The sequence below is a fragment of the Solanum verrucosum genome, unplaced genomic scaffold, assembly GCF_900185275.1.
Source record: "Solanum verrucosum unplaced genomic scaffold, falcon-dt-bn FXZP01000107.1, whole genome shotgun sequence".
In the NCBI taxonomy this organism is placed as follows: domain Eukaryota; kingdom Viridiplantae; phylum Streptophyta; class Magnoliopsida; order Solanales; family Solanaceae; genus Solanum; species Solanum verrucosum.
Window position 1 is genome coordinate 1,005,985 of NW_026020273.1, and position 20,833 is coordinate 1,026,817.

The window sequence follows — 20,833 nt, forward strand, 5'->3', positions numbered from 1 at the left end:
GTTATTTGTAAAAAAAAAATTGGTAGGTGTAAAAAGATCGATGTAATAGAATTTAATTGAATGTAGTGGAGTTTATATAATATGTTAATTAAGCCTAATCTATCTAATATTGGGATAGATAATAATTGGTAATTAATTCCGTAAGAAACGTAATTACTATTGGGATAGTGTTGGCGGTATAAAAGTGTAGGGAAAAGTTAATATTTTACTTAATTTTGTAATTCTCTCCTTATAAGACTTTGTTATGATTTTTTCTTTAGTGAAATTAGATACTCCCTTCGTCCCATTTTATGCGAGGTAGTTTGACTCGGTACGGAGTTTAAGAAAGAAAGGAAGACTTTTAAAACTTGTGGTCCAAAATGAATGATAGAAATTTGTGTGGCTGTAAATCATTTCATTAAAGGTAAAATCGACATTTTATAGTTAAAATTTTACTTAATATAGAAATGTGTCATTCTTTTTTGGAAGGACTAAAAAGGAAAGTAAGTCACATAAATTGGGAGAGAAGGAGTAATTAAACTAGGCTGAAATTAAAAATTGTGTTAGGAATTGTATATTGTCTTTCTATCGATAAAATTGAGATTTTTAATAATTATGTGTTGCTTTGCTACCCTCTTTTTCAAAGTGAATTTTCAAAACAGAAGAAGTTAATTTTGCAATATGTTTATTGGTTTTGTTATTTATTTTTATGTTTAAAACTTATTTTGAACTAGATATCATACTAGAAATAGAGAAGAGAATATAAATCAAAAATAAAAAGAATAGAGGGGACAACATGACAAAGAAGATGTATTACTATTTGACCGTGAAAATATAAATATTTGGAAAGAGATAAGGACCATTGTAAACATAATTAACCCTAATTAAAGGATGATCAAATTAATTCATTAAAATTTTTATGGGACGCGTGTAAAGAATCTAATGCTCCACTGGAGAAAATGGACAGGAGCCGCTTCCCAATTTTTTCACTAAAGTGATATAAGAAAAAATGGAAAAATATATATATACACAGTTCTACAGAAATTTATGATATCATTAGTTACCAAAAAAATATATTATGATTTTAACCTTGAGACTTGAGCACAAAGATATTTGATATTCTATTTGGTCACAAGTGTACGATCATAATGCATCTTAAAATCTATACAAAGATGTGATATCCATGTTTGAATAATAATTTAAAGTTGTAGTAGGAATTCTAAGTTTAGAATTTGTTGTTTTTGATATTTACTTAATTAATGTCTAGTTAAGATTTATTTGTCCTAATTCTATATAGAATAGATTTTTTAATCCTAATTTAATTTGGTTTCTTGTTTTTTATAAATAGGGTTATGACTAGTTATATAGAAATATACAAAATAGAGAGAGCTTGAATTAAAATTCAAGAACTTTTGAGTTTATAAATTAAATAGTTTCATTTAAAGTTGAAGTTGCATAATGGGTTACAGTAAAGTAAAGGAGGCAAGACTACGGTTTGTGAAATCCGATGACAAGAAAATCAAGCGTTTGCAACTATTAAGTGCTACCATGATTTGCAAGATGAAACTCCGCACCGCACACCGAAAAGCTTTTCAGGATTTTGAAAATATTGTCATAGCTCATGGAAATTTCAGACCTCAAGACATGTTAATTGAGAATATTAAAACTGATAATAATGATGATGATTATGACAACGAGGAGGAGGAGGAGAAGAAACCGAGCAGTCATCTTGATTGCATGGTTTTTGTTTTGAATATATTCCGCAAGTTTCTGCATCTATCCCCCAGTGCACAAGAGGTCAAGGTGGAACATCTCAAAGGAGGAAAAAAGATATAATACTAGCTAGTTAGGATTCTCTTCATATTTTATGTCTTTTATGTATAACCATTTCTCTAATCTTAGTCAAGTATTATTATTGAATTAAGATACAAGAACTTTTTAGTTTATAAATAAAATAATTTTCTTTAATTGGTATGGAAGTTGTTTACGATCATCCAACTGATGACTATAATCTAGATGAATATGTTTTTCTTTTTTTGATTAAATTTTGGACCAGTGGTCCATTTATTTCATTTCAACAAAAGTCAAACACAAGTCGGCAAAGAGCCCAAATTAAACAAAAGTCAGATGGCCCAAATTAGGAAATAAACTATGTCTTCTTCTCCTAAGGTCTGTTGCCTCCATGTTTCTTGTCCCCTTTTCCTTATCCTTGCACGTTCTCCTTCTCTAGATCATTAATTCCTCCATGGACAGGAAGGTGTTTTATCAGCTCGCAAAGGTACTCGCCTGTTGACATTTTTCCACTCCCAACTACTGCTGACTTTCTTTTTTGTAGATGTGAATCCGGTGGAGGTGTTTGGAGTTCGAGAAGAACTCTCTGTTGGGACTTAACCATGTCGCTCCTTCGGAAGGCTTTGAGTACAACCTATTGTATCGAGTTTGCTCTCTAGTGGAAAAATCAGTTTGAGATCCCCCTTTTTGCTGGTCATTTTTGTAAACTGAAGTGGCTCTAAGCTAGTAGGCTTTGACATAGCTAGATCATCTCTTCGAAGACATAACTTCGATCTGTAAGTATTATAGCTATGTGTTTCTGGTTTGTACATGAACTAGCTTATCATGTTGGATTAATCCACCTTGTTTTAATTCCCAATGACGAAATTTGTTGTTTATCCATGTTAATGATTCGTCTGCCTCTGCTTGGTAGATTGTGAAAACTTTGTATTTGTACAAACTCTGCTTGATCTAGGGCCATGTTTATCAGGTAGTTTGCTAATTGATTAGCCTCCCGAAATATATGTTTTACCTGAACATGTTTCCTTGCTATGCTCTGCTGTATGCTCTCTATTTTTTCAGCTTATGACCAAGGAATCTTCCACTGTTTTAGTAACATATTTTTTAGAGTCAATGAGTCTGTTTCCAGTATGATCTTCTGAAAATTGTGTGTCTTGCAGTACTACATCGCCTTCAACACACCCATAATCTCAGCTTCCATATTTATTGGCTCTCCTATGATTTGTGCCTCAGCATAAATTAAATCCCCCCTGCTATTCCTAATGTTAAATCCATATGAACTCTGTCCAGGATTTTCCCTACATGCGCCATCTGTGTTGCATTTCACCCACTCTGGGTTTGGTTTATCCCAACACACTATTCTAATAAATGACAGCTATATATAAGTTTCTTCATCGAAATGCCCAACTGATTTGAATATGTCTTCCACGTATAAATTTCTTAGAACATCTCCTCTAGTAGTTTAATAATACTATGAAATAGATGGCAAAATAAATCCATTTTTTAAAACCTCACTTAATACACATCTATGCTTAAATTTCTTGTGATAAGTATATAAACAAAAAAATAATATGTTAAAAATATTCATGTATAATCAAGACAAATATTGTTGGAGGTGGAGGTGGGGGTAGGCGTGTGGGGTGGTGGGGAGGGGGACAAGGAGCAAGGGGGTATTGGTGAAGATGAGTCAATAAGGTATGTTAGAGGGGTGGTACACTATCGGGGACACGATCAATGTAAAATATCACGTGTTAAACTTGTTACGTAAAAAATAAAATAGACAGATTGTTATCAACTGTTAATAGATTATATTGACAGTGTAGAGTTTTTTTCATTGATAAACTATTTGAGTTGACTTGTGTTGATGTGGATACAACACAAAAGGTTAATGATTAAGTTTATTCTATTTTAGTTTCCATTAAAATTTGTAGTTGTTGCTAAAATTCATGTTTTACATAAGAATTGTTAATTGTGCTTGTATACATATTTAATTTGCTTCAAAGTCAATATAAATGTCTATCTACTGATTTCTATTGATATAAGCAGCAATAATTGGTTGCATTCTCGAAATCACGCAACTTAAATGTTTGTATTTATGTTTACAATAATATAATTGGATTCAAATTTATTTGTTTGCAATAAATAGAGGTTTGTTTGAATGCTTGACACATTGAGTCATTAAAAGTGTTTGTTTTCAAAAAAATAAAATCATTCATTAGCAATAATTGGTTGCATTCTTGACATTCTTTTTTTAGATTAGGCTAATCAATAACTATTGACATTTTTATCAGTTCAAAGGATACATGTCCCTTTCCTTACAGTCAAGTGGCCTTCCGCTCCTGTCTCTTTGTTTCGATGAAAGCCTCAACGCTCGCGCAAGTGTATTGTTGAGGCAGACAAGAATTTGCTGAACTACTTGCTCTAGAAAAGTTTAAGTACTATGTATTCATTTTCTCTAAAAGCAATTGTCTTGGATCTGTGTTAAGAACGTTTCAATAAAATTAGTAGTCTAACACCAAATTATAATAAGAGGCCTTAAATATTTATACACATGCACAAAAATATTAAGTATTAATTTAGATTTGCCTTTTTTATTCTAATATAATTCTTTTTGCCATTTAACTTCACATGGTAATATTATTATTTATGAAACTAAAAATTAAAAGAGGTTAGACATTTGTTTGCAATATATCACATTGCATTCAAGCTCCTTCCTCGAAAATATAAGATAAATATAAGGGGTTTCTTTCTTTCTTTGTTTTGATGAGCTATCCATATAAAATTTTATAACCTAATGTAACAAAAAAAAAAAAAAACTTGATAGCATTTCTATTTGCATGCATATAAACATTATAATTCAATCATTTCAAGTATGGACTCAATGCTTGAAATCTCAGATGGATTAATTCCATTAATTTTCCATAATCTCCATGTTAAACATTATTGTTTAATGTGCTTGTACTTGCTTCATAATTTGTCCTCACTTTCATAATTACTCTCTAACTGATTGTCATTATCGTTGCTAATTACTTGATCAATGATCATAATTACCTCCAAATTATTTACTAATCCATATCACTTTTATTAGTTCAAGTGTATTGTTGAGGTAGACAAGCATTTGTTCACTTGCTTGCTCTGGAAAAACTTAAGTATTATGTTTTCTTTTTTTCTAAAAGAAAATATCTTGGATCTGTGTCAAGAACGTCTCAATAAAATTTATAGTCTAACACCAAATTATAATAAGAGGCCTTAAATCATGATTGCCTTTTTTTATTCTTAGTTCATTGTTTTTTGCGTTTAGCTTCACATGGTAACATTATTATTTATAAAAATAAAAAATTGAAAAGGTTAAACATGTGTTTGCCATATAAACAAAACAAGGATGATCAAGCTATTAAAAGAAGAAATTGTATTAATTAGTTTTCTTCAATATTTAAAGACAAATACTCATGCAACTATGTATCCTCAACTGCAAATTCATATTTTTCTAAACGAAAATTATTCACATTCAAGCTATTATTAGTTTATAACCTAATGACTAATGTAACAAAAAAAAAAGTACTTGATAGCATTGCTATTTGCATGCTTATAAACATTAAAACTCAATCATTTCCAATACAGACAATGCTTGAATTCTCATATGGATTGATTCCATTATTGTTTAATGTACTTGTACTTGCTTCATCACTTGTCCTCACTTCATAATTACCCTCTAATTGATTGTCATTATCATTGCTAATTACTTGATCATAATTACCTTCAAATAGATAATCCAGTAATCCATCAACATCTTCATCCTTAACATCAGCATCATCGTCATCATTATTATTTTCCTCATCATTTTTTGTCTTCTCTTTAATTCTACAAATGGCAAATATATCCTTGTTCTTGCTTTTCTTAATATACTCATCTGGCAAAAAATATTCTTTCAAAAGCCATTTTTCACTTTGATCTTTTTCAATACCACTTTTACACCTCAAACTTCTCTTATATCCAATTATAATATTTCTATTTGATTTATCTCTAATGGAAATACCACTTGTTTGGCCACTCCAAGTCCCACTCCCAACTGTTCTTGAGAATCTCTTGTTCGAATTATTGAATTTCTTTAATCGCGTAAGAAAGTAACATGTTTTCTCTCCATCGATAATTTGCCATGGCTCTAAGTCTCCAAATATGTCCTTTAGTTTGCTAACATGGGGACATGGAAAAATTCCATCGAGCATGAATCTTTTTAGATGGTTGATCAACTCTTTATCACTAGGATGGGATCGAAAACCTAAACTATGCTTAGATCTTGATAACGCCATGTTATTTGTAATTTTTTTTTTGGTATATGTAAAAAGATCGATGTAATAGAATTTAATTTAATGTAATTGAGTTTATATGATATGTTGATTAAGCCTAATCTGTCTAGTATTGTGTTAATTAAGCCTAATCCATCTAGTGTTCGGATAGTTGGCGGTATTATACAAGTGTTAATTAAGCCTAATCCTCTAAAGTTTTGCTAATTACCAAATTTGACTACTAGTCCTCTAATTTTTTTGTTAATTACCAAATTTGACTATTGACAGTTGTCAGTTTGCTTTAACCCCGAGTTTTTTTTTTTGAATTTTTTGATAAACAATTATATTTGTTTCAATACCGGAAAATAATACCCCTTGGTTTTAATTATTTTGAGTATCAAATTAAATTTTTAGCTGAAAATTTATCATTTAATTTTTTTATATATATTTATAAACTATATAAATACAATTCGAAAATATTTGAAAGACATGATGCATTTTTTCACTAAAGTGATATGAGAAAAAGTGCAACTTCTAGTAGTAGTTTTTGTTTAGTCTTTGAAATTTTGAAATATTAAACCTTATCCAATTTAATTTAAAAAATTAGTCAAGTTAATTCCGAAAGGAACTTAAACGTGACAATATTTGGAACGAAAGGACTATGAATTACCACATGTTTAAATTACATAACTATTTTATTTGAAACCATGCAAATTAATTTTAAAAGTTACATTGGAGTTAATCATATATTTAATCATTAACGTGTTTTTTTTTAATTTGTGGTATACGTATTTCCTTACAACCATACACAAGATAAGGACAACTATCTTATTAGAGTATATACTGTAACATCTCGCACCTAGAAATGACGATAAAGAGATTTAAATATTGATTTTTTGAAAGTTAAGGAAATCTGGAAATTTTGTCTAAGTTAAGAAAGTGAGTTTTGGCAATTTTTCAAATGACCATAACTCCTAGCTCAGGAGGAGTTAGGAGAAGATCTTGATATGGTTGGAAGTCCCTTGGAGAGATCTTTCCAACGCCGCTAAGATGGCATAATTTCGACATTGTATGAGTGATATATGCCTTTCGGAAGTTGGATTGTTGGATTGAGAAAAGTCCCAATCCGGATTTAGGGAAGGGCAAAGTAGTATTTTCTCTAATTTATTTCCTAATTCGTTTTTAGGGGTTTATTAGGGTAAAAACAAAACCTAAATCAGTTTGGAGAATTAAAGAACGCTTAGGGCTTGGAGAAAAGAGAAAGGAAGAAAGAAAGGGAGAAAAGCTAAAATTTCGCCAAGAACGTCAAGCGTTTGGAGTGGAATTCGTCGGGGGTGATCCCTATTAAGGTATGTGAGATTTCTTTTGTGTTGGGTTAGTTCACCCACACACTAACTGGTTTCAATTCAGCAAATTTGGAGTTGTTTGAATGTTAAGAAAGTGAAATTCCTGAAGAACATTGTAGAATTCTTGTTGGTTGAATTATTAATGCTTAGGGGTTGATTTGATTCATGTTTCTGGGCTGTTTTTCGAGTTAGATTGATGGTGTATTGAGGGTACAACTGATCCTAAGTGTTTGGGGAAAGAACTAGGGAAGATTGGAGTGTTTAGAGATGAAAAACGAAGAAGAAAATCGGGGATTTTCTGGGCAAGGGCTTGGGGCGTCGTGCCTGCCAGAGCGCCACAAAATTTCCTCTGAACTTTGGTCTCTGGTGCGTCGCGCCAGCCAGAGCCCTCTGAAGTTCGAGGGCTGGCGCCCCGCACCTCTCAGAGCGCCAGGGATGCCAGTTCTCCCCATTCGTTTCCCACCTATTCGTACTCGTTCCTAAGCGATGCACCTATATTTCCTAGTCGATTCTAACACTCTAAGGTACATCTAAACATCATGAAATCATCCATAAACATGAGATCATGAACCTTGAATCCATAATCCAATTCAAGGAAAGTTAAGATCAAAGTCAAAGAAGTTAAGAGTCAAGTCTAGAAGTGAAGAAACAAGTCAAAGTAAAGTTTCTTAAAGTTTTCAAGAGTCTTTATTAAACGTTTTAACTTTGTTTTAAGGCTCAAGTTTCAAGTAAAGCAAAGAGTAAGAGTTGAGTTCATTTCTCATGAAAAGCTATTAGGGAACTAAGTATTCCCAAAGAGTTTATAAATGTTTTCTCATTTGATCAAGAAAAAGGGAACATCGGTTCCTAGAGAGCTTTTAAGCTAAGTTTTGAGTAATTATCTCAATTAAAAGAAAGAGTTTGTTTTTACAAACATATGAGCTAAGTATATTTGGGAGAAGTATTGAGCACCGATATGGGGATGCGAGTTCTTATTAGCTCAAGTCTCCATGAACCATGTAGCCATCATGGGTAGTAAAGGATCATACTTTTTAGATGACTCCACAAAAATGGGCCAAAGCCCAATTTTTCTTTGCACAATAGTAGCAGCGGGAGGCAGAAATGGGCCACGAAATGCTCTTTTTATACCATACTTTATTGGAGAAATTACTGAAATACACGTCTTATGTTTCTCTTATTTCCAATATTCCTTTCTATTTCTAAAAACCTCTAAAATCCCTGATTTCTCTCCTAATTCTAAATTATTTATAATGTATCCAAGCTACATATTATGTATCCGGTTTGTTTTACTTTTTCAGGAATTAATGTAATTACAAACTAAATAGAGATAGATTGTAATTTCATATTAAATCTATGTGATTCCTGAAATTTATACTAGGCTGTATTTTGATCTATTTTATTGTATATCGGATTGAAGCTTTGGAATTTTGATAGAGTGGCAGCTCGAAATCTTTCAATAGGCTATAACATCTTTTTGCTTCAACATTTGGTTCCTCCTCAAGTAAATCGTCACCATCAGTGTGTGTAGTTCCTCCATCAAAATTAGGATATAAATCTCTCAACAGTTCTTCTACTACATCCTCACTCTCACATTCTTCTACTTCATCACCATCTTCATATTCAAATTCAAATTCATATTCAGATTCTGACAATGGCTTACCCAAACGTTCTCCATGGTGATACCAAAAAGTCTAGTTCTTAATTATTCCATATACTTGCAAATGTGTCTCAACTGTTTTACGAGTTTCTAAAGTTTTATTGTAACATTTGACACATGGACATCGTATTTCATATTCTTCTCCTGTTTTCTGAAAAGCATAATCCAAAAAGTTTTGTACACCTATTAAATAGGTTCGTCGAGCCGATGCTCAACTAGTTGCATCCATTGCTTACTAGGAGCTATAACCTTGAAAAGTACATAAAAGCTAGATTAAAAATGATAAAGGATAAAAAAAATACGAAGATCCATACAACTTGTTGTAATTAGATGCACAAAACATAAATGTGTGTTATGAATTATACACCACTGGTTAAAACGTATATTGTTCGTCTAAAGGTATTATTCATGATGTTCTATTTAACTCATGTTAAGATAAGATAAAATGGAGTATCTAATTATTTGACAGAGAGGCTTATTGTACAGCTCACTCAACTCACATGTGAATTTTTGGATTCCAAAAATGAGTAAATGCATTTTTTAACAAAAACAAATCCAATTACACTAACAAACATAAAAAATTACTTATCTTAAAACATGTAATCTTCTATAGCTTTGTACTTACACAAAAAAGTCGCTTGTGATTAAAAAAATTCTTATTGGTAGTCGCTTGTGATTAAAAAGTCTTGGCTCATAACTAACTTATCCTAAAGTTAAGAATTACCTAATCGCATCCTCAAACTAATACATAAAGAAAGAATCAAGAAAACTTGTAATTCCAACTATATGCTACATTGGTTATAAGTCCAAACTCATAATACAGGTGAATGTTTATTTAAGTTTTAGAATTAAATTTAAATTCACACACACACACATATATATATATATTGATATACCGTGAGTTTACGGTATTTCTAATACATTTCACTTACAAGTTGTGTGTGTCTAGGGCCTTTTTGTATTGGGTTTTATGTGTTTTTATTGTATTTTGCAGGAAAGATGTTCAGGCGCAGAAGTGTAGAGACAGCTGAGAAAAATGCAGAAAAGGGCATTCACGGAGGTGATCTACAGACCGTAGGTCCATTGACGGTCCGTGATGATGATCGTAGATCAGCAGGCAAGGTATGAATGACAAATCAGGGAAATCTGACTAAGTGTGGAACCACGGTGGCCATTGACGGTCCGTAGATTGATCTACGGACCGTACTGATCGACCCGTAGAATGAGACTGCGAGGGATCCAGTACCTGATTTTTGAAGATTCTAAGTGCGGAGCTACGGAGGGAATTGACGGACCGTAGATCGATCTACAGTCCGTACTGCAAGTCCGTCGTTTGCTTCAGAAAGCTGATTTTTGGAAGCTGAAATATTTTCTAAGTCCTGGCTGACGGAAGGGACTTACGGACCGTAATCCATCGACGGTCCGTAAGTCAGTCTCGTGGTATGAAGAGGTGTGCCTGAACAAACTTTCCTTAATTTGTTTCCCTTTGAATTTAGGATTTTTTTTCTATAAATAGGGCATGTAAACCTCGTTTTTGGGGGTTAGACATTGTTATTCTAGTTTTACTTTGTGACTATGGAGATTAATTTGCAACTCTAGCATTTATTGATTTCTAAGTTCGTTTTGAAGATTTTGGCTTTGCAATTCAAGTTAAATTTCTGGGTTTATTCTTCTCTTTACGTAAGTTGATGATTCCTTCATCTAAAACTATGAATTGTGCTATTGCTAATATGGGTAACTAAATCCACAACTAGGGTTGTGGGAACCATGAGCGATTAACAAAGTATGAATAGTAAATAAGCAATTCTTTAAAAGTTCTTTGCATGCATTGATAATTCTTTCCTTTAGAAGTCTTTTTAACGAGTGCACGCATTAGAACTCGCCTTGTTGCTACTTGCCGGACCCAGGAGGTAATCAACAAGAAAAGAATTATCAACATACATTTAGTGTGATACTATCTAATAGACTAGTGTCGATTGGTGCGAAGTAATAATAAGCCAAACATCGATTATGATGTCTAATATGAGGTAAAGTAAGGGTTAGTAAATATACACCCGTAGCCGGACCAAGGTGCGGGGTGAAATTCTCTAGATGCCGGACCAAGGATTTAGAGATACCTAACTTATCACTTTGCATGTAATACACTAGGAAAGGATTGCTATTACAGGATTACTGCGTTATGAGCTTGTAGGGAGCACGTATACCCTAGTGATTTCTCTTATATTGATAACACCAAAGTTGATTTTGATTACTGATTACTTATTGAATTCTTTCCTTCGTTTTATACAAACAAACCCCTCTTTAATTACCTACTTTTGGAAGTAATTTGACTAATTGAATATAATTATTGGTTAAAGTAAGTATAAACCATTTTCCTCGTGGGATCGACCCCAACCTACAAGTTGGGTTCTTTACTTGATAACGATCGCTTATACTTCTGTAGGGAGGTGTAATTTGAGCGTATAAATTTTGGCGCCGCTGCCGGGCAATTTGGCTTTTAGATTTATTTTAACTACATTATTGAACGTTAGTCAAATATTTCTAATTTTACTTTTCTCTTTGTTTTTGTCCCTCTCAGGTTCTGACTCTAGTGTATGCCAAGTACACGGAGCCAGGGTGAACCACTTACTCCTTACGATCCAGAGCATAACCGAACCTTGCGAAGAATAAACAATCAAAGAGATCCAATTGATCCTATCGAAGGAAATCTTGATGATGCAGTTGAGTTACAATAACAGAGGGTAGTTGGTGGCGACAACCAGGTTCCAGCTGAAAATCGATTGGGAGATGCGCTGATGGTGCAAGATCAACTGGTCACGACAACATGACAACTATCGGGGCAACATGAATATAGAAAACTCTGATGGACCTATTGTCTTACCCCCTTTACCTCCAGGGCACACATTTGTGGTGACTAGTAGTTTGATACAGATGCTTACAGCAAGAGGCTTATTCTCAAAATCGCCATCGGAGGATCCACATACTCACTTAGCCAAGCTAAGGGTGGTTTGCAAAAGTTGTGTAGGAAGACCAGACCTGGATTTGGATGTCATTGGATTACGAGTGTTCCCACTGTCACTGACAGGCGATGCTGCAGTATGGTTCACTGAGCTTCCTTATAACTCAATATTTACATGGGACCAACTGGCAGACTGGTTCCGAGCGAAGTACTATCCAGTGTCCAAGAAGCTAAATCACAAAGATAGGGTCAACAATTTTGTAGCATTACCTGGAGAGTCTGTGAGCAGCTCTTGGGATAGATTCACTGCATTCGTAAGAGGTGTTCCAAATAACCATATTGATGATGAGTCGTTGAAGGAATATTTCTATCGAGGACAGGATGATAACAATAAAACAGTTCTTGACACTATTGCTGGAGGTTCATATAGTGATTGTACATATGCACAGATTGCTAAAAAACTGGAGAGGATCTCTCGCAACAATAAAACATAGAGCACTAGGAGCTCAGATACTGGGAGAAACACATTTTTTGTTCATAATACAACTGTCAACTCTGCAGATGATACTCGTGAGGAGATGGCCCAGATGAGGACAGAGTTGGGGTTCGTATTGAATCATGTAAGCGGAGGAGCAGAAAAGGTAAATGTTATGAACTACTTAACTAGAACTCCACCACCAGTTGAGGAGTGTTACTATGAAGAGGACACTTATGCTGTGAATGATCAGACGGGGGGTTTCCGACCAAATACCGAAGGATCCAACACGGAAAATTGGCGCTAAGGTCAAGGGAACCAAGGTCGAAACTATGGAAATTACAATCGAGAGGGTCACTATGTCCGAGATGGGAACTTCAATCACGACAACAACTACAACATGAACAACTATGGCAACAGAAACGATCGGGTTGGACCCTATGTTCCCCCTCAAAATTGGGAATCTGGTGCTAGAGAAGCTGGAGGTAATATGGCGCGTATTGAAGATATGATGCAGAAGATGATGAGAAGGTTTAATGCAACTGATGAGAATGTGAAGGAGATGAGAAATGACTTGTCTGGTATTGGTCAAAAGGTTGATGCCCATGCAGTGTCAATAAAGCATCTAGAGCAGCAGATGACTCAGTTGTCTACTACAGTGAACCCGCATCAACCTGGCACTCTTCCTAGCAACACCATCCACAATCCAAAGAATGATGGTCATTGTATGGCAATTACTACTCGAGGGGGTAAGCAAACCATAGATCCACCTATGCCGTCTGTGGTGGATACTGAGATTAGAAAAGAAGATGTTGTGGTCGAGATGTATGCTAGAAGTTGTAGGCTACGATTAGTTGAATGTGTTGGCTCTGAGTATGACATAATACCGAATCAACTCGATGGCATGACTTGAGCTGAAACTTGAACTGGGTAATCTGATAATCTGATAATGAAACTATGTGCCAAGAGTGGGTGAGAATCGTTGAGTGTTCAAACGGTTTTTGTGCAAAACTAGAACTTGCCCGGTTAGTCCTGCTAAGATAATTCAATCTAGAGGTTAGGAAGTGATCATAGGCCATTGTTCTGAAAAGTCCACAAATTGCCTAAAAGAAGGATCCAACCAAATGAAATAACTGCTCCCTTTTTATCCAACTTTGAGCCTAAAAGTAAACCACTTCTTTCTAAAACACCGAACTCACCTTCCCATAATCTACTATGTTGGCCCCGGTCCCTCCTTGGACATGTGCACTTCGACTTAGGCCAAAAGCCTAAGTTGAGGGTGGCTAATGTAAAAAGTAACTTCAATCTTGGACCTGACCTAACATCGGGTATTGTGCACCTCAACTAACGGAAAATCCATAAGTTGAGGGTGGCTATGAAAGAGAAACTAAAAGAAAATTGGGTATGAAAAGAGTGATGTGAAAAAAAAGAAGAGAAAATGTGAGGAAAGGATGTGACTTGTTGAAAGCTAAAAGAAAAAATAAAATAAAAGTAAAATGAGCTACAAAGTCTAAAGTCACATCCATGGTTGAAGAAAATTAAGGGAAAGAAGGTAAAGCGATAGTATGACAATAATAGGGCAAAAAGAGCTTAACAACCTATTGTAATGTCAAGGAGGGCAGAAAGTCACTAAGTAGTACCCAAATGTACCACACCTGACCCTGAGCCTACGTTACAAGCCAATAAAGTCCTATGGTGATCCTAGAGTTTAGTTTGGAGAGTCTAAGTAATGAAAATAAGGGCAAGCTTATGGCAGTAAGCACTAACTGTATTTGAAATTACTTCTGAGCGTGAGTGTTGATTAAATCCTTGTACCATGAATGACATTCAATTTTTGTGAAAAGGGGATTTCGTTTGAAGTAAGGGCAGTAGGTACATTGTCGAAAAGTTGGTACCTTGGTGATAGTGAGAATGTGTCTGTTGCGTGTCAGTTGGTTGATCTGTGTCATGGTTTGATCTGCATGGATTAGCTTGTCGAGTTTAAGAGAACGAAGTTGCATCTGAAAAGTGAGGGGGGTAGAGAGCCATGTGATTGCTTGGGTCTGAAATGCTTTCTTCTATACAAGTGTCGTTAAGAGTCGTAGTGCGTCGCTTGAGGACAAACAACGAATTTAAGTTGAAGGTGTTGATTTACCGTGAGTGTACGGTATTTCTAATACATTTCACTTACAAGTTGTGTGTGTCTAGGGTCTTTTTGTATTGGTTTTTATGTGTTTTTATTGTATTTTGCAGGAAAGATGTTCAGGCGCAAAAGTATAGAGACAGCTGAGAAAAGTGCAGGAAAAGGGCATTCACGGAGGTGATCTACGGACCGTAGGTCCATTGTCGGTCCGTAAGTGATGATCGTAGATCAGCAGGCAAGGTATGAATGACAAATCAGGGAAATCTGACTAAGTGTGGAACCACAGTGGCCATTGACGGTCCGTAGATTGATTTACGGACCGTACTGATCGACCCGTAGAATGAGACTGCGAGGGTTCCAGTACTTGATTTTTGAAGATTTTAAGTGCGGAGCTACGGAGGGAATTGACGGATCGTAGATCGATCTACGGTCCGTACTGCAAGTCCGTCGTTTGCTTCAGAGAAGCTGATTTTTGGAAGCTGAAATATTTTCTAAGTCCTGGCTGACGGAAGGGACTTACGGACCGTTGATCCATCGACGTTCTGTAAGTCTGTCTCGTGGAATGAAGACGAGTGCCTGAACAAACTTTCCTTAATTTGTTTCCCTTTTAATTTAGGATTTGTTTTCTATAAATAGGGCATGTAAATAGGGCATGTAAACCTCGTTTTTGGGGGTTAGACATTATTATTCTAGTTTTACTTTGTGACTATGGAGATTAATTTGCAACTCTAGCATTTATTGATTTCCTAAGTTCGTTTTGAAGATTGTGGCTTTGCAATTCAAGTTAAATTTTTAGGTTTATTCTTCTCTTTACGTAAGTTGATGATTCCTTCATCTAAAACTATGAATTGTGCTATTGCTAATATGGGTAACTAAATCCACAACTAGGGTTGTGGGAACCATGAGCGATTAACAAAGTATGAATAGTAAATAAGCAATTCTTTAAAAGTGTTTTGCATGCATTGATAATTCTTTCGTTTAGAAGTCTTTTTAACGAGTGCACGCGTTAGAACTCCCCTTGTTTCTACTTGCCGGACCAATGAGGTAATCAACAAGAAAATAATTATCAATGTAGATTTAGTGTGATACTATCTAATAGACTAGTGTCGATTGGTGCGTAGTAATAACTAAGCCAAACATCAATTATGATGTCTAATATGAGGTAAAGGTAAGGGTTAGTAAATTATACACACGTAGCCGGACCAAGGTGCGGGGTGAAATTCTCTAGATGTCGGACCAAGGATTTAGAGATACCTAACTTATCACTTTGCATGTAATACACTATGAAAGGATTGTTGTTACTAGGATTACTGCGTTATGAGCTTGTGGGGAACACGTATACCCTAGTTATTTCTCTTATATTGATAACAACCAAAGTTGAGTTTTGATTTACTGATTACTTATTGAATTCTTACCCTTCGTTTTATAAAAACAAACCCCTCTTTAATTACCTATTTCTGGAAGTAATTTGACTAATTGAATATAATTGTTGGTTAAAGTACAGTCTAAACCATTTTCCTCGTGCGATCGACTCCAACCTACAAGTTGGGTTCTTTACTTGATAATGATCGCTTATACTTCTGTAGGGAGGAGTAATTGAAGCGTATCATATATATATATATATATATATATATATATATATATATATATATATATGTCATGCAGTTGCGCATAGTATGATAGGATTAATATAAAATTCTATCATACTTGATTTATCAGTCATGCAGCTGCGTACAGTGGTTTGGGTCTGTGCAAGGTCTTAGCTATCTCATATCTTAGATAATAACCTAAGACATGATGCTACAGCAGCCGAGCAAGTGACTTTTTTTATTTCTGGAACATGAATCTGTTGACAATCACCTATGAACTTGAGTGGTTTATGTCATTTAGTATGTAACTGTACTTTTACTATGAAGACCGTTCTTTGAATCTATAGTGTCTTTTTTTCTGTAGCAAATGATACAACTACTAACACAGGTGATTTAGTTCTTTAGAACACAAAAATCTTTTTTTTTGGTTTTCCACTCCGTGTTCAGTATCCGTTTTGGGGCACCGACTAATTCAGGAAACTGTTGTGTAAGACTCATTAAAGGAAGATGCGCTCTATACCATAATTTTTTCCTGTAATGACCCTCCTGGTCATTTTTGTGTCTTGCATTTTGTGTGTCGTTTAGAGCGTTCCTGCAGCAATCCCAAGTCATTTATGACTTGTTGGGACTGACAATTCAGTCACCTGGTCGTTCATTTGGTCTTGGTACGAGTTTTTGTGTTTTGGAGCTTATAAACCTTGAAGGATCCTTTTCGATCAAAAGTTCAAGAAGACGACCTTAGAATAGAATTATAACGGTTCCATCAGCTTCAAAATGGCCAAATTAGGCTAGTAGCATAGTTGGCACGAGTATCGAGGACTTCGATGTGAGTTTGGATCATTAGGCGTTTTAGCCTTTGAAATTTGGCATAAGGTTGACTTTGGTCAACATTCTTGGAAAACACGCTCAGGTAAAAATTCTGTCAAGGCGGTTAGCTCTGGAATGTCAATTTTGGTCTAGATTGACCTTTCTTTTGTGTCTCGAGGTTTTCGATATTTTTCGGAGCTCTTTTGTAGTTTTTGACTTAAAAGGGCATTTGGAAGTGGGACCCACTTTTTATTGAGATGACCTTTGATGGAAATTTTGACTGCGCCGTTGAGTCCGGAATATCAAATTTGGTATGTTTGCATATCTCGTTTGCGTGCACGGGGTTCCGAACGAGTTCGGAGCACCCCGTCGGAGTTTTTAGTTTTTGGGAAATTGCAGAAATATTTGCTATAAATGCAGAAAATCAGCAACATTTCCCAAACTTCAAACCCTCATAACTCTCTCATCTCTCAACCGATTTGGGCGATTCAAAAGGCAAAGTTGTGAAATTTTTCGAGGACAACGCGTTGGTGAGCTCGGAGAGTGATTTGGGGTCCCCTTTTGAGGTAATTTTCGTAAAATACCTGCTGCCACGACCCTTTTGTGAGCTTGATTTTGGAAGATTTTGAGACTTGTTTTCTCAGCCATTCTAGGTCCGATTTCAGTGATTTTTGAGGCTATCTTGAGTGGTTTTTCGAGGTGAACGTCGTGGTGTTGTCGCATTTTACTGTAGACCTCCAGTTTTTTGTAAATACACTGATTCAACTGCTGTCCAATTTCTAGTTTTCGAGAAAATATGGGTTTTAGTTGTATGTTGATATTGTGTTGTTCCCGAGCCCCGAATTGTGTCCCATTTTGGGACATGAGCTGGGGGAACTGGTTAAGACCCACTTTTGGGGTTAATTCTGGAATTTCATGCGCGTGTCCCACTTTCCCCGTTTTGACCCCGAAATTGGTCCGTCACCGTTTATTGTGATTTTGGTGTCTAAATGACCATAATAACGTTATGACTCTATTTTTGATAGCGGGGCAGCGTTTCGACGACGTTCGGAAAGGGAAAGCTCCGGAGAAGTGATTTTGGAGCGCGTGTGATCGGCTTACAGGTAGGCTACGGTTTCCCTCTCTTAGATTGAGCTTGAGAGTGTAAATGCATGTTGATTAGTTTGGATTTTGATTGGTGGTGATTGAATCACGTATACGTGTTTGGAAATCATGTTTTCGGCCTATTTCGAGAATTATCGGGTAACTGTGAGCATTCTTTGTGTTATTAATTGACCCTCCTCGCTATGTGGAGTGCTTGCATGTTTAATTTACTATTTTTTGAAGCATTTGGGCTTTAGTTTAGGTTTGACAAGGGCTTGCCTTAGAAATACATGATTCGGATCCGATAGACCTTAGTTTTGTCCCGACGTCGGTCGGCTGACTTAGATCCCTGTAGCCTGGTGTAGCAGACTTGAGCCTGATAGTTTAGGCCTTAGCTAAGTGATATGTTTTCTCCGATGATAGTTATCCTTATTTCCCCGATGTTACAGCTTCAAGAGTTACGTCGGCGACACTAGTTTTGTTTCGCGATTTGAATTTGATTTTTGATTCAGTTCCAAGGACTTTCATTGATTGGCTAGGTGTGGACGGCGATCCACGGACATTTATGAGAGTAGATCTATTGGGACCTTTTCAGTAGCTACAGTGGCACCTTTATAGAGCATCCGGTTAGAGTTCCGGCCTCTATTGCCCAAATACTTATATAGAGGATCCGGTTAGAGTTCCGACCTCTATTGCCCAAATACTTATATAGAGCATCCCGTTAGAGTTCCGACCTCTATTGCCCAGATACTTAAATAGAGCATCCGGTTAGAGTTCCGGCCTCATATACTTGATACTTGTGATTGGTTACTTGGGTACTTCTGGTGAGCATCTGGTTCGAGGTCCGGCCTCCGTACTGTCAAATTCTACTAATTATGGTTGAGGTTCTGGTTCGATGTTCTTCGTTCTTGGGTTCTTATATGCAATTCTCTTTAGTTATAGTTATTCTGTGTACTCGTCGGGCTTATGGGGGTCCGTTCGGGTGTTTATTTAACTTGCGCACGAGTGTACTTTCCGGGCTTATGGGGGTATAGTTAGGTGTAGTTAGCTTATAAATTACTTTAGTTAGCTCTTTGTACACTCGTGTGTATTCCTTTGTTAGTTAGATTTTTGTTCTTGACCTCGATTTGTGTATTCCTTCTTTTCATATTGCCTTTACTTTTCAAGTTCATTCGGTCTATAATGCCTACTGGGTACCTGTTGTTTTGGTAATCGTGCTACGCTCTGTATCTATTTCGTGATGCAGGTCCAGGCACTAGTAGCCAGCGTTGATCGAGTTTGGAGAAGACTGATCTGGAGACGAGAGTGAGCACACGGCGTTTTGTACTATTTCAGTCTCCATCTGTATTTATATAGACTTGTCTTTTACCTTCCGAGATAGTCCAATCTCTGTTCTCCACTCTTGGGACTTGTACTCAATTTGTTAGTAGCTCTGTACTAGTGACTTTCAGGTTCTGGGAGGGATCTTTATTTGTATATATGTTTTTGGTTTGCTTCCGCTTGTTTATGTTGTTATTTGCCTACTCTTGTTTAGTTTCTACCCTCAGACCCATTACTTGTTGTTTCGGGTTACGGGTTGGCTTACCTGCTGGTGGATTATAGTAGGTGCCTTCATGACTTGAGAAATCGGGTCGTAACAAGTTGGTATCAGAGCCTCAGGTTTATCGGTATCACTTGTACAGAGCTAACGTCTAGTAGAGTCCTGCGGATCGGTGCGGAGACGTCCGTAACTTATCTTCGGGAGACTACATGATGTCTTTAGGAAGATTTCCTCTTTTGTTTCACTTCGTGCAACTTGTGTCTTATTGGTTCCTTGAAATCTCACTTGTTTCACTTTTTCGAGAGATCTCTCACATGCGAGGCGGTGCGGTCGGGGTTGATGCAATCGAGCCTGCAGACAGATCCACATCTTGTGGTAGACGTTGACACCGAGGTTGACCCAGGGACGTAGCATCGGCCCGAGATATGTAAGAGGTGAGAGATCGTTGTTTTGGACGTGGGTTGCGGTACTCTTTGAGGGTCGACACAGAGCATTTGGTTTCAGTCGGCCGTTCATTTCTTGATGTGGTCGATCATGCCCGATCCATAGACCATATTCATCGCGAGGCCCAAGGGGGCAGCGATAAGAGGGCACGCTACCAGGGCAGCTACAACGGGTCCCAAACTAGAGGGATAGACTCTTATGATAGGCCCCGCCAGAGGTTCCAGCAGGGTCAGTCCAGTCGGCCTGTTCAGGCGGCATTACCTGCTTCTGAGGGAGGCTAGCATCAGCAAAGTGGTCCTAGTATGGGCCAGAGTTCGAGGGGATTAGATTCCCTCCCTTCCTACCGCGGTCGGGTTACTTTAGGGCGTTCAGTTTTGGGGTGTTTTGATTGCGGTGCGCTTGACCATTGATCCAGAGGGTGCCCCTGGCGAGGGCGATGAGTGATTGTACCAGCTCCCTTTGCACCTAGACCAGTTTCAGCAGTGCCCCCTCCAGCTAGAGGTGGTGGTCAGGGCCAGGATCGTCGGGACAGCCGACAGGGTACTAGAGGCGGAGCTTGGGGAGGCAGGTTAGGTAGTAGATCAGATGTATCAGGTAGAGGTGCTCAGGGCCATTTCTATGCATCCCCGGTGAGGGCGGCGGCTGAGGCATCTGATGATGTCATTACAGGTACACTTTTATTATGCCATCAGCTTGTTACAATACTATTTGATCCCGGGTCCACATTCTCGTATGTATCTATTTATTTTGCTCCC

At 36.7% G+C, this 20,833-nt stretch overlaps 1 protein-coding gene across 1 annotated transcript; it reads right to left on the reverse strand.

The window, feature by feature from the left end:
- Positions 1–5,372: 5,372 nt before the first annotated feature.
- Positions 5,373–6,080, reverse strand: LOC125833808 (NAC domain-containing protein 83-like). Its single transcript, XM_049512976.1, has one exon. The coding sequence runs from the start codon at positions 6,078–6,080 to the stop codon at positions 5,373–5,375; it is 708 nt and encodes a 235-aa protein (XP_049368933.1).
- Positions 6,081–20,833: the final 14,753 nt, after the last annotated feature.

Excerpts from the sequence above, each read along its gene's own strand:
- LOC125833808 (XM_049512976.1), bottom strand. The coding sequence starts at position 6,080 with ATGGCGTTATCAAGATCTAAGCATAGTTTAGGTTTTCGATCCCATCCT.